Source organism: Elephantulus edwardii, unplaced genomic scaffold (genome assembly GCF_000299155.1).
Source record: "Elephantulus edwardii isolate Elephantulus edwardi_28Jun2011 unplaced genomic scaffold, EleEdw1.0 scaffold00211, whole genome shotgun sequence".
Lineage (NCBI taxonomy): Eukaryota > Metazoa > Chordata > Mammalia > Macroscelidea > Macroscelididae > Elephantulus > Elephantulus edwardii.
The window spans coordinates 2,675,405-2,689,443 of NW_006399961.1; the positions used below are offsets into that span (position 1 = coordinate 2,675,405).

Sequence of the window (14,039 nt, forward strand, 5' to 3'; positions counted from 1 at the left end):
AATGCAACAAGTAGTGTTTTATGGAATCTGCTGTAATTAACTTCAAGTATAAGGTGTTTTACTGAGACATCATTACCTGAAATGTCTCAAGTAATTGGGGAATTACAGTATAAATACAACACTGATTCCATCTCAAAGTTATGAAACCACATCCTAGCTCAAGTTGGCACTATATTATGAAGAAAGAACTAAATGTTATTCTTTCACGTATTTATGAAATACTAAATGTCTATCATGAGCCTGCCATACAGATATATGCATACTATTAATACATTCCTACCTACTGCCTGGCAGTTAATTCCAGTTCCCAGTCACTGCCACTTGGGTTTTAGAGGCTGCAAAGGGAAGAAACAACTTCATTTCTGTCTATTACATCCTAATAGAGTTCCAAATGCCTTTCACTTAGCAGCCCAACACTTAAACTATGACACTAGCAGGGCCCCTTTAAGTTACATCTAATTAATGAAAAGATCTGAAAAGCTCCATGTATTTTTATATGAGTGCTTTTAAAATGTTTTCTATGTTGGGCTGTGTGATAAAACAGCCAAATCTTTGGTACATAATATACAGAAATCTCATAGCTGTGCATCTACAGAAAATCTAAAGCAAAGCTCAGCACGCTAATTCAAGTCACACACCTGGCTCCTTGCTGGCTATCTAATCAAATTATAACACAACCAAGAACCCCATCTTTAAAGGGCAAGTGATGCAACTGCACATATAACAAAGCTTGTAACTTTTTAACTAGTTTGCACTGGTTGCATTTTGGAGAATGGAACCCACTTACAGGCACCTTAGAAGACAGATCCAGCTTTTGACTCTGAACTAATTAAGGACTGACAACCTCGTCAAGCATTCTACTCTGCACACGCGGGGCTGCCATGTGCAGAAACTAACTCGAAGGCAACCAACAACAATCCACGGCAGAAATCCAGTAATTTTATTTTCAAGTCTGGCCTCTGAGGATCTGAATTTAGACTGTCTCATGACTATCTGAAATAATTTCCAACTCCTGTAATGCTCGTTACAGGAGCTGAGGTGCTGGAGAAGAATACCGAATATCCCATGGACTGCCAAAAAAATCCCAAACAGATGTGTCTTGGAAAAAGTGTAGCTAAAATGCTCCCTGAAAGCAAAATTACAAAGCTTAGTCTTCCAAACTTTTGGCATGTTGCTAGGAGAGGCTATTCTTTACAGAGGGACATCATGCTTGGAGGTGAAGAGTCAGTGAAAGAGAGGAAGACCCTCAACCAGATGGGCTAACAAAGTGACTACTGTAGTGGGCTCAAGTGTGTCAGAGATGGTAAGGATGGCACAAGATAGGATGGGGGTTGGGTGTGTTGTTCCCAGGGCCACTAGGAGTCATACTTGATTCAATAGCGCCTAACAACAACAACAACAACATGCTAGTTAAATCTCATTGTACGTAAGTATGTTATTCATCACAGCACAAGCTGTACAAAAGAGAAAAATCCTCAAGTCCCCGCTATGGTTCCCTGTGAGAAATGTTAAAAGCCAAGGAATGCTGACTATTATATTGTGACAGTATATGCAGACAAATCTTATGGGGCTTGATTTAAAGTATCACACACAAAACGAGGTCTCTTTATCATGTTGAAGAAACATCTGTATGCCTATCTCTACAGCTATATAAAGGCCCTAGGGTTCTGCTCCCTGTGGCCTTCCAAAAAAACAGCCTTGTAAGAAAATGTCTCTGGACTATTGTTTGCCTTCAAGTTGGAACTGACCCATAGCTGAGCATCTCGTGGGTTTTCAGAGAGTTAATCACATGGGAAGAACACTGTTCATCCTTCTCCCTCACTGCCCCTAAGAGCTATAAACCCAATCTCAAAGTCATTGGTCTAAAATAAACCAAATGCCATTAGACACACCTTTCAACTAGTGTCTGGAATGATGTTCAAACTGTATCAGTTGGTTACATTACAAGACAATGCAGTTTAGGGGCCTCCATGGTCAACAGCATAAAAGAAACCAATATACAAACACCTAAAGAGTTTAAATCTAGTTTCCCTTTGATACAGGACCAAATTTTATCTGAAAACATTTAACAAAAGTGGCTAGACACACACAATAAACTTGTGTGGCAAGTAATTTGACCGTGAGTATATTTTCCCTAAGAGTACTATTTGCAGAAAGCCATTTCCAGCCCATTAAATACATTTATTTTGACACAAAAGGGATTGCATTGATATTAACTGTCTCTTGAAGCCTGAATGTAAGCTCCACAGTTCTTGCTTTCAGATTCCACTAAAGGATTACAGGTTACCTTGGAGCATTAATCAGAATCCACTTAAATTTTTGACAACAGGACTAGGGGCAACTAGTGAAGGGTAATTTTCCTGCCTCTACTAATATTAGCAGCAGTTGCGAATAAATGCATCATAAGAAGATCAGATAATCTTAGGCACTCTGACTGGTAAAGGTATAATTATGGAGTAAGTAATCTTTTTAAATACTGACTTTATAAGCTTTACTAGATTGAAAAAACTCTCAGGTACTTAAAACTTTTTACAACAATTTTAGGGAGAAAGTCTTTGATCTTTGTGGCTCATTCTCTAGTGTAAAGAAAGTTTGTCTCACTTGCAAAGTAGTTTGTTGACCAGAACTTCTGGAGAGACTATATGAAGATGTATGTTAAGGTAACAAACACCTTACCATTACCACTTGGAGACAAAATTAAAGAGAAAAACAGATGCAAATCTATCTGAAAGGGAAAGATATGACTCTTTCTGTGGGACTCACACCCATATTGGAATTACCAATGTTTAAGAACCACAGCTTAGTAAGATTATTACTTAGGAAGATTATTTTTACCAGGCTAACATACCATTCTTATAAACAGGGATAAGCCAATCTTAAACATTATGGTCAACACTTAACCACTGCTAAATGAGACTAGTGCTGTTATATATGGAGGAACATTCTTCCATTTTGCACATCACTCTGTTAGTGTGCTGTATGAGGTAACTTGGGTTTGCTATGATGCTGAACCTTGTGCCATGGGGATATCAAATACCATAATGGCTTCCCATTGTGGACAGTGTTTGACGGAGCTCCCAGTTGTAAAACAGCTTGGGAAGCAGGAGTAGCGTCCACTTCCTAAACCATATGCCTCTGGAAACTCTAGGAACTTGGAGAAACAACAATAGCTATGGAAAGACATTAGGTCTTTTGTTCAGAGTCACTATGAGTTGACTTCGACTTGATGGCAATCAACTACAACAACGACAACATACCATTCTTATAAACAGGGATAAGCCAATCTTAAACATAACAGTCCTTGATCTATACAAGCCATTTTTCCCCAAAATGTAACACTGCTTTCACAATTCTGAAACATAACTCTTTTCCCTATATACTTCTTTAGTCCAGTGGCATTCCAGCACTTGCAGACAATGCTACTGCCATTATGGAAGTCACCTACCACACAAGAATAACAATACAGAATGAGACATAATGCAATCTACCTTGAGCACACAGGAGAAGTTTTCCATCTTAGCTGACTCTTTCCATAATCCCTAACACAGGAGTGCTCTGGCGGTGCAGTCCATAGAGAACTGGTTAGTGGAATTCAACAGTGGCTCTGCCAGAGAAATCTCCCCTTGAGCTATTTACAGCTTCAAAAAAACCCATTAGAGAGTCAGGTATGAGTTCATTCCGATAGAAGGCAATGAGTGTGAGTGTTTTAGTTTTTAATATTAATGTTCATCTTTATTTAAAAATCAGAAAATTCTCAAGTGGTATATTTTACTGTCTCAAGTGACCAGATATAAAACAGTATGCTGCTGTTGTGTGCTGTGGGGCCGGAACCAACCTGTAGCTAAACCTCCAGTGGGTTTTCAGAGGCAACAAAATCACAAAGACTGTTCATCTTTCTCCAGTGGAGCAGCTGGTGGCTTTGAGCCTTGTGACCTTGGGATTGCAGTACTGCTTCTTACCATTAGGCCACCAGAGCTCCCTATAAAATAGTATACTGGTATGGAGATATTGCTTATAACAGAATGGGAAAATGAAAAGCTAGGAAAACGAACTGAGAGTTATGACTTCTATAATTAGGGAAAGATGGAAGTGTGATTCATCTAATAAGTTTTAAGTACTTGCTTAAAGAAAAAAACATATTGCTGTTGAGTCTATTCCAACTCTCGAGGGACAAGGATGCCCACTTTGTAACATCTAAATTGTAGCAGTCCTAAGAACTTACTGATGAGAGCCATTGTTAGCTTTCCTCTGCCCTCAGGACACACTCTACACAATCCTTCAGTATTGGGATATTGAAAGTAATGCTAATATATTTAGAACTGATTTTCCAAGAAACAGGCCATATACATCCTGTTTGACTGGGAGTTAATGACTTCTTTTACCTTCTTGGCGACCCATTATGTTTATATAAACAGGACATTTGAAAATGGACCTGATTTGCAGACAATTTTTAAAATTCTTGGTCACCTACTACATACTACATGGACATCACGGTCCAGAATACAGCTGCTAAAAAACAGAGCACGTCAACACCACTGACAATCCAAAGGGGTAGGGCACAGGCACACTTTCAACATTAATCAGAAAAAAAGGGGGAGGAAGAAAAGGGAATGAACTCATGTAACTCATAGTAAGTGGACACCAAGAACTATACCCAGACTGGGGGTTCAGTGTAAAAAGGATGGAGAGAAATAAGAAGGAAGGAAGAGTTGGTCTTGAAAAAAAAAAATAGCTTTAATTTGTAAATACTGACTCACAGAAGATGTGAGTTTGGGTCTCCAGTTTGCCTACTCAGTACACTAATACATCTGTTAAAAAGATGATTCCCTAAGTGTTTATTGGCTAAAATTCACTGTGAAACCAGACTTCTCGCCTTTTCCTAGTTATGTCTTGTTGCTATAATTTTATTGACTTTCATAAAGACAGTCATGCAAGGCAGAAGACCAGAATGCATAGCACACATCTGAGAAACACTGATGCATCAAATAACCATCTTAAATACTTGGTAGTGGTTACATCTTATAAAGGTGGTAGCTACACCTTAGAAAACCCTCAAGCTCTGGAAAGAAAAGCAAATTGTCTGCAAATATGTTAGGTATATGACTGCACATATCTCAGAACACTGGCTCTCCTAGTACTTGAAGATATACAGGCTGAAAATCTCTTCCTGCAGAACAATTCTTGCAATATCTTTCCTCAGACAGTTAAAGTCACTCTTTGAGGCACTAGCTAGGAAGCAGCCCTTCAGCCATTCTATGGAAAGCTTCCAAATCCAAAAGAGAAAAGAAAAACTTGAAAAATGAAAGACGAAGTAAAAAGCAAATAACCAACTCAAAGGCACAGATATGGATGAAAAGAAACTTGATACTGTACTTTGGTTTCGCATTTTTGTATTCTTCAGTGTCTGTGTCCTCGTCCTCTGAGTACCAATTATCTCCTCTTCCTCCAGTCAAGAGGCCCCTGGCCGCCAACAGTCCTGCGGCGTTCCCATAGCCAGTGTATTTCAGGAGGCTATCCACTGCAAAAACAGAATAGATTTTTAGACAAGGATTCTTGGATGTTAACCATCATCACCAAAAACTCACCAACACAGGGGGGTTGGAGATAACTCAAGCAATAATTTTTTAATTGAGGTTTTAAAATTGTAATTTTTTTAATCTACTGAACAAAATACAAATTCTCCAAGGTACTACGAGGACCAAGGTACTTTTTGCAGCTTTCAAAACTTCTTTAAGAACAAATCTGAACAAACTTTGTGACAGAATGGAGGCTTCTCTGACTGCTAGGTGACTGGCAGGGATGGTATTTTAAGTTCTGATATCAAGTCTTCTTTATCTCTGTTTAGAGAAATAATGGTAAGAAACTAGAGACAATGTGCTTCAGACTGTGATTTTATGACCATGTCTTATAATGTAAAATTCTCTATGCTTTATAAATATTAGAAGGGAAGGGCCTAAGAAGAAAATGTAAGGATATTAGCAAATAGGTTAGGCTAGCTTACTGTTTCTTTTTTCAAAAGTCAGCAATCACTTGCAAGCGCATGTGGCTTACTGCCCAGGAGTGAGGGCACACTTCAATCTTGACCCTCCCACTTACTCACTAGCCTGCTGATCTTGAGACTTATTTTGCATTAGCTTTATACATCTGTAAAATCAGAACAATAAAAGCATCTTCTACACAGATTAATACATGCACAGTACACAGTGAAGTAAGTACTTGGTCAAAGCAGTCCTTGCTAATCCTGGATGATGTGATCTTTCTAGACCTTTCTTGATTTTGAGGGGAGGAGGATTGGCAAATGGAGCACATGGTGCAGGTCCTTAGTCAGTGTCCCCTGACATCAGGTTAAGGAGCTATCTTAAGCACTATGAAGAGATACATAATACTTTTTGCAGGAAAATCCTGCACCACAGGATATTATTTTAGCAATTTCTAAGTAATTTTAAGGAAAGTACGAAGTACTGACTAGTAGCTTTATTTAAAGGCACTTCTTTCTCTTGAGGTACAATTTTAAGGTAAGTGTTGTTGTGTACCACGGAGACAGAAATGACCCACGATGACTCTCTTGTGGATTTTCAAAGGCAGTTAATCACATGTGAGGAGACTGCCCATCTTTCTCCTGCAGAGGAGCTAGTGGACTTGAACCGCCTACCTCTGGGTTGCCAGTGAAACTCCTTCCCACTAGGCCACCAGAGGACCCTTCAAGGTAAAGACTAGAATAGTAAATCAAAAGATAGCAACTGACAAAATTCATGTAAGACTTTTAATACCATATAGATAAAATGCAACCCTAAAGACATTGACAGAAATAAAACCTAACACTATGTGCTCGGTATAAAGCTATACTAAAATCTACATCTGATATCCTGGTAATTCCAATGAAGGTCACTGACCTAAAAAAAAAAAAAAAAAGTCATGATGTGCTCGGTATAAAGCTATACTAAAATCTACATCTGATATCCTGGTAATTCCAATGAAGGTCACTGACCTAAAAAAAAAAAAAAAAAGGTAAAGATCTGCAGAAGCATAATTAAGGTAACTCTGGAGATCTATACCAGGTAACAGGAAGGGGGAGACAGGTGGGTAAGGATTGGGAGTAAGTATCAGATGTTTAAATAAGAAATGACACAAAATTAGAGGACTACCTCAGGAAAGAGTCTGTTAAATTTAAAAATTTTGAACTAGAGGGAATTTCTCTATATACTGAGAATAGGTTGGGGGTGGGGGAGTGCAAAGATAAACACATGTAACAGCAAATTGGTGAAATCTCTATGAACAGAAGTACAGTTTAATAATGTAAGCAACTTAAAAGGATGTTTAGTAATGTAAGCAACTTAAAAGGAGGTTTAAAACAGCAGTTTTCAACTGTGCTCTACCTTAAAACCTATTGGTAACCATAGGCACTTTGGTATTACTTCCTAATGGGTGCTAGAAAGTGTTAAATTAGAATTTAATGAGGGATATAGTGGTATATTTGGAAATATTATCTAAATATATCTTGTATGTTCCTCTTCCTTCCCCAAAATATGTTTTAGACAAATTAATGAATCCTTAAAGGGAGAAAGGAATATACAATGTATACAAATATTCTTAATATTTATGAAGGTCAGACAAGGCCTTAGTGACATAGTCAGACAAAACATCATTGGGATTGAAGGATCAGCAGTAATAATTTTAGTGTAGTATTTTTTTGGTCAGCAGTGTAACATGCTATAAACTAACACCACCAGAGTTCACACTGTGGCATTTTATGGATAAGGTTTATTATTAAACAAGGACATTTAAGGGTTTCAGAAAAGAAATCTCCACCAAAACAGTGAATGTCTACACTAAGGTATGAATAAATATGTGCCTGTTGGACAACCAGATATCGTCCTTTGTGAGAAGTCTTTTCATGTCTTTTGCTCATTTTGTAATTGTGTTCTCAGTCTTTTTCTTGTGGAGGCCCTGTAGGATTCTGTCTACTTTTGATATGAGACCCTTTTCTGAAATGGTATTGCCAAATGCTCAAAATCACTATCAATAGAGATGCAAATAAAAACCACACTGAGATAAGATCTCACTCCAATAGTAGTGGCAAACTTTAACAGGACAGCAAGTAATAAATGTTGGTGAGAATGTGGAGAAATAGAACTCTTATGCATTACTGGTGGGATTGTAAAATGGTATAACCACTCTGGAAGGCAGTTCGGCGTTTCCTCAAAAAGCTGAACATAGAAATTCCATATGACTCAGCTATTCCACTGTTTGAGATATACCCTGAGAAAATTAGAACTGAGGCAATAAATGAATTATTTGGACACCAGAGTTCACAGCAGCGTTACTCAACACCGCAACATGGAAACAGCCCAAATGTCCAATCACAAGCGAATGGACTAAGAAATTATGGTACATTCACATGATGGAATACTAAAAAGCACTCAGGAGCAATGCTTTTGAAAATCACTACCTAACTTGGGAGGGACTGGAGAACATTATGCTAAATGAACTAAGTCCCACAAAGACAAATACAATATAGGACCATAATCACAAAAACAGGTAACTAGTAAAATTTGTATGAGGATCTAAGGGAGGGTGGGAGCACAAGGGTGAGGATGGATGGGGGGGCATAATCACAGGGTCATACAATTTGATGGGTGGAGGGAGGGATAGGTTAAATAAATGGGAAAGATTCAGAGTGAAAAACAATGTATATGTAATATGTAAGTAAACAAGAATAAAAGAAAAAGTGTTTGGAATTAAAAAAAAATGGTGTTTTGTGCTTATGCTAAACTATACTTGGACCAGAAGTAGTCGTCAGAACAGAGCAAGAGAACACGGCACAGCTTAAAACCAGGAAGATGTATGTCAGTGCTGTGGCACTTATTTGTATGGTACTTATTATGAAAGTACTAGGGAAGCTGGTGATGTAGTCTTAGGGAGTTGTGCCATTAATCCAAAGGGTTGTATCTCTGGTAGTTCAAGTCTACCAGTGGAACTGATGGAAAAGATGGACAATCACGCACAATTTATAACCTTTTATGAGAATCCAATGGAGGGTCAGCTATGAATCACTTCTGACTTGATTGCATGAGTTTTAGTTCACGTAGGAATCCAAATAGAAGTGATATGTGACCTAATCAAAGCCAATGTCTATACTGCAAGTTCTTTAAAGTCTTTGCAGAGAGAATGAGTAAGATGGACAGGGCAAGTTAAGGACACTAGGTTAACTGGGATGGGGAAGGCTATTCCATTAGAAGGAACCACAGTCCTCTGTCGTCAAGTGGATTCTAGTGAACTGTGACCTTGTACAACAGAACTGCCCATAGGGTTTCCAAGGCTATACATCTTAACAGAATCAGACTGCTCCTTCTCTCTGCCATCGAGCAACTAGTGGGTGTGAAGTGCTGACTTTCTGGTTAGTAGCAGAATGCCACTGGGCTCTTTACAAAAGGAACAGCACCATGTGAAGATATGCCAAGAAACCATGCAAGAGAATCAGGCAAGATTAAGAAATCTGCATGGTTATACAAGAAGTTAATGGAAGTACTTTTAGATTCATGCTACCAAGGTAAGCTGTGGTGGTAAAATGTACATTTTATATGCATGTGACAAAGAGTCATTGAGTTTTATAAGGGGGAATGACACAAATATATATCCTCTTGGCTCCACAGTCAACACTCTCGGCACCAGCAGCCAGGAAATTAGATGATGTATTGCCATAGGAAAGTCTGTTGTTAGGGACCTCTCCATAGTACTGAAGAGGAATGGTGTTTCTTTGGAGACTAAGGTGCGTCTGATACAGGCCATGGTCTTTGCTATCACTTGTTCTGCATCAGAGAGTTGGACAATGACTAAGGAGGATAGAAGGAGAATTGATGCCTTTGAGCTGTGGTGCTGGAGATGAGTATTGAGGGTACCATGGACTGCTAGGAAAACAAACAGATTCATCCCGGAAAGGGTCAAACTGGGCTGATCTTTGGAGGCAAGGATTCTAAGGCTCTGTCTAACATACTTTGGACATGCTGCAAGGAGGGACAGGTCCTTGGAGAGGGACATCATGCTTGGTAGGGTGGAGGGACAGCACAGAAGGGGAAGGCTCTCGATGAGGTGGATTGATTCAGTGACTGGGGTAATCGGATGGGTGTATCAGAGATGGTGCAATTGGCATAGGACAGAAAAGAGTTTAGGGATGTTGTACATAGGGTTGCTGTGAGTCGCAAGCAACTCGATGGCACATAACAACAACAACACATCTTGAAAGAGTACCTGGTTTTTTCTTTTTACTATTCTTATCTTCCCAATCTGTCTTCAACTCACTGACACATTATCTAACATTCTAAAGCAATGGATGGTTTCCTGGGTTGTTTTCTTTTTCCTAGTTTCAGTCTTACTACAGCTGTGATAGCCATGGACTCAACAGATTATAGGATTAAGGCAATTAAGAGAGAAAAAGAGTAAAATTAGGTTAAAGGGAAGGGACTGCATGGTAGAAACAGTGGAGAGCAAATCAAGAAGGCAGTGATCAGCTAGGACAGCTATGATAACAAAGAAACTGGGGAAAAAACATCCATTGCTTTAGAAAATCAGGTAGTATGTGAATTCACCGAGAATATTTTGAATGGAACCCAGGGATTAGGAAATAATAGTGGAACCTGTGACCTGAAGTGAGTACAAGAGTGACTGGGAAGATAAGGACAGTATGAGTCTTTCAAGACGATAAGATGAAAAGAACAGTGACATGTATCTGTACTTTGCTGTTAGGTGCTGTCAAACCAACCAGGATTCAGTGTGACCCTGTGAACAGACTGTCCTCTCCTGAACTATCCTCACAATTTCCCCCACGCTCAAGTCCCCTGGTGCAGCCATTGTGTCATCCATCTCCTGGAGGGATTTCTACCTTTTCTGCTGACCCTCTAATTTTCCAAGCATAATGTTCTTTTTTTCCTTAGGATGACTCCTGACAATGTGCCTAAAATATGACAGTTTTACCATTCTTGCCTTTTTTTTAACTTTAAAAAAATTATATTGGTTTGCTCACAAAGTTCGTATACATTATGTTTCACACTATCCATTCACATTGTGTTTCATGCAATTATTCCCATGCATTATGTTTTATAAAATCAATCACCATTGGACCACGTTCATCATTACTCAAACTTTTCAGGTCCTTCCCCTCATCCTTCTTATTTCTTTCCCCCCCTCCCTCCACCCACCAAACTGTATAACCCTGTGGCTTCGACCCTACCCATCCTCACCACTATGCTCCCACCCCTTCCCTCCTTGGGTCCTCAGACATGTTTTACTAGCTATCCTTCGGTTTTTACAATAATGGCCTTATGCAGTATTTGTCCTTCTGAGACTGAGTTAGTTTAGTCAGCATAATGCTCTCCAGTCTCTCCCAAGTTATGCAGTTTTTTTCATATGTTCAACATAATCCCAATCCAGAAACCAAATTCCTATTTCAAGGAGAATGAAATAGAAATTGCCAAGTATATTTGGAGAGAAAAGTGACCCCAAATGAGCAAAGCACTTCTGAAAAACAAAAATGAAGTGGGAGGCACAGTACTCCCTGACCTCATTCTTGCCTTTAAGAACCACTCTGGTTGCACTTCTGCTGGTTTGTCTGTCCGTTTAGGAGTCCATGGGATATTTAATACTGTTTACCAACACCTCAATTCAAATGCATCAATTCTTCTTTGGTCTTTTTTGCTCACTGTTTAACTCTCGTATCCAACTGGAAATACCATGGCTTGTATCAAACACACCCAGTCTTTACACAGAAATCCTTGTTCTTAAGCACTTTAAACAGACCCATGACAGCAGATTTTCCCAAAGCAGCATGCCTAACTTCCTGACTGCTGCTATCATGGGTGTTGACGGTGGATCCAAGCAAAAGCAAGTACTTGACAACTTTGGTATTTTATCCTTCAGTCATGATGTGGCCTTCTGATGGAGTTGCGAGGATGTTTTTCCTGATGTTGAGATGTAATCCACAATGATCTTTTACGTATTTTTCCACTTTCTATAAGCAAGGTTGTGTCACTTGTATGAAACAGGTTGTTGGTAAGTCTTCCTCCAATCCTGAAGCTATATCCTTCTTCACACAGTGCAGCTTCGCAAAATTTTATTTGCTCAGGATACAGACTGAATAGGTATAGAGAAAGGCTACAATCTTCATACCTCTTATTTTAAGCCATGAAATATCCCCTCGTCCTGTTTACACAAATGGTTCTTGGTCAATTTATTGGTTTTAAATGAGCACAAGTAAATGTTCTGAGATTTCCACTCATCTCAATGTGGGACATAATTTGTTATAAGCCACACTGTCTTTGTATTCATCAATAACACAAATATCTTCCTAATATTCTATACTTTCAGGTAAGATCTACCTGCTATCAGCAACAATATCCCTTAGCCACAGGCTCTTCCTGAAGCCAGCTTGAATTACTAGAGTTCCCTGTTGATGTGTTTTCCCAGTCATTTAAAAATAATCTTCAGCAAGATGTATTTGCATGTCACTTTAATGGTACTGTCTGATAATTTCTGCACACTGCTGGATCACCTTTTTTTGTGGGGAGAATCAAAACAAATACAGATTTCTTTCCAGTAACTTGGTCAGGTTTTTCAGGAAGAACATACCAGACACCTGTTGCTGAAACAACTCAATTGGTATCCCATCAATTTCTTACTTTTGCCAATGTCTCCAGTACAGCTTGAACATCTTCCTTCAGTATCACTGGTTTTGGTCATAAACTATTTCCTAAAATGATTCCATGTCAACTAATTTTTTTTTTGGTACCATGAGGCCATGTATTCCTTCCATTTTTTTTTTTTTTTTAAATTTTGGTACCTTTAAAAATTATTTTTCTAGTAGTTTATTTACAAAATACGAATACATTATTTTTAAGAATAAATTTGTCCATCTTCTTTGATGCTTCCTGCATTACTAAAATATTTTCCCCATAGAATCCTTTAGCATTGGCAACTTAAGACTTGAATTTGTTCTTCAGTTCTTTTAGCTTAAGAAATGCCAGGTAAGTTCTTCCCTTTTGGTTTTCTAACTCCATCTCCTTGCACTTTTTTTTTTAAATGTGATTGTTGTGTACTGTAAAGTCGGAACCAACCAATAGTTGACACGCCGGTGGGTTTTCACAGGCAGTTAATGGCATGGATGGGAGAAGACTGCCCATCCTTCTACTATGGAGCAGCTTGTGGCCCGAAGCCTGTGCCTTTGGGATTGCAGTACAGCTTCTTGCCACCAGACTACCAGAGCTCCATCACATCGCTACCGTACTTTGTTTTCTCAAGCTGCCCTGTGAACTCTTCTGTTCAGTTCACGTCATCATTTCTTCCCTTTGTTTTGGATTTCCTACGTTGAGGAGCAAATTTCAGTCTCTTCCAACATCTATTTTGGCTCTCCACCCCCCCCCCCCAAAATACCTTTTGCTTTGCATCTCTCTAACAGCTAGGGATTTTAGACATTTTTTCTATGTCTCTGTTGGCCATGTGACTTTCTTTTCCTTCTCTGGTGAAGTGTCTAGTTATATCTTGTGCCCATTTTGTGAATGGTTGTTTGCCTTCTTCCTATTAAGGTGCTGGAGTATTTGATACATTTTGGATGTGTTGTTATGTGCTGTCGAGTCGTTTGCGACTCATAGCGACCCTATGTATAACAGCCCTAAACCCTGCTCTATCCTGTGCCAATCGCATGGCCTCTGACACACCCATCCCGATTACCCCAGTCATTGAATCAATCCACCTCATAGAGGGTCTTCCCCTCCTGTGCTGTCCCTCCACTCTACCCAGCATGATGTCCCTCTCCAAAGACCTGTCTCTCCTTGCAACATGTCCAAAGTATGTCAGACAAAGCCCCAGAATCTTTGCCTCCAAGGAGTAGCCTGCTTTAACCCTCTCTAGGATGAATCTGTTTGTTTTCTTGGTGGTCCATGGTATATTCAATACTCTTCTCCAGCACCATAGCTCAAAGGCGTCAATTTTCCTTCTATCCTCCTAGTAATTGTCCAAGGCTCTGATGCATAACAAGTGATTGCAAAGAC

The 14,039-nt window shown here is 39.2% G+C and overlaps 1 protein-coding gene across 1 annotated transcript in view; it reads right to left on the reverse strand.

The window, feature by feature from the left end:
• RIC8B (RIC8 guanine nucleotide exchange factor B) overlaps positions 1-14,039 on the reverse strand; it is a 154,035-nt gene that overhangs the window by 22,734 nt on the left and 117,262 nt on the right. The window contains exon 8 of the mRNA XM_006897539.1: positions 5,374-5,518. Coding sequence (XP_006897601.1) covers positions 5,374-5,518 — 145 coding nt within the window. The remainder of the gene's footprint in view (positions 1-5,373; positions 5,519-14,039) is intronic.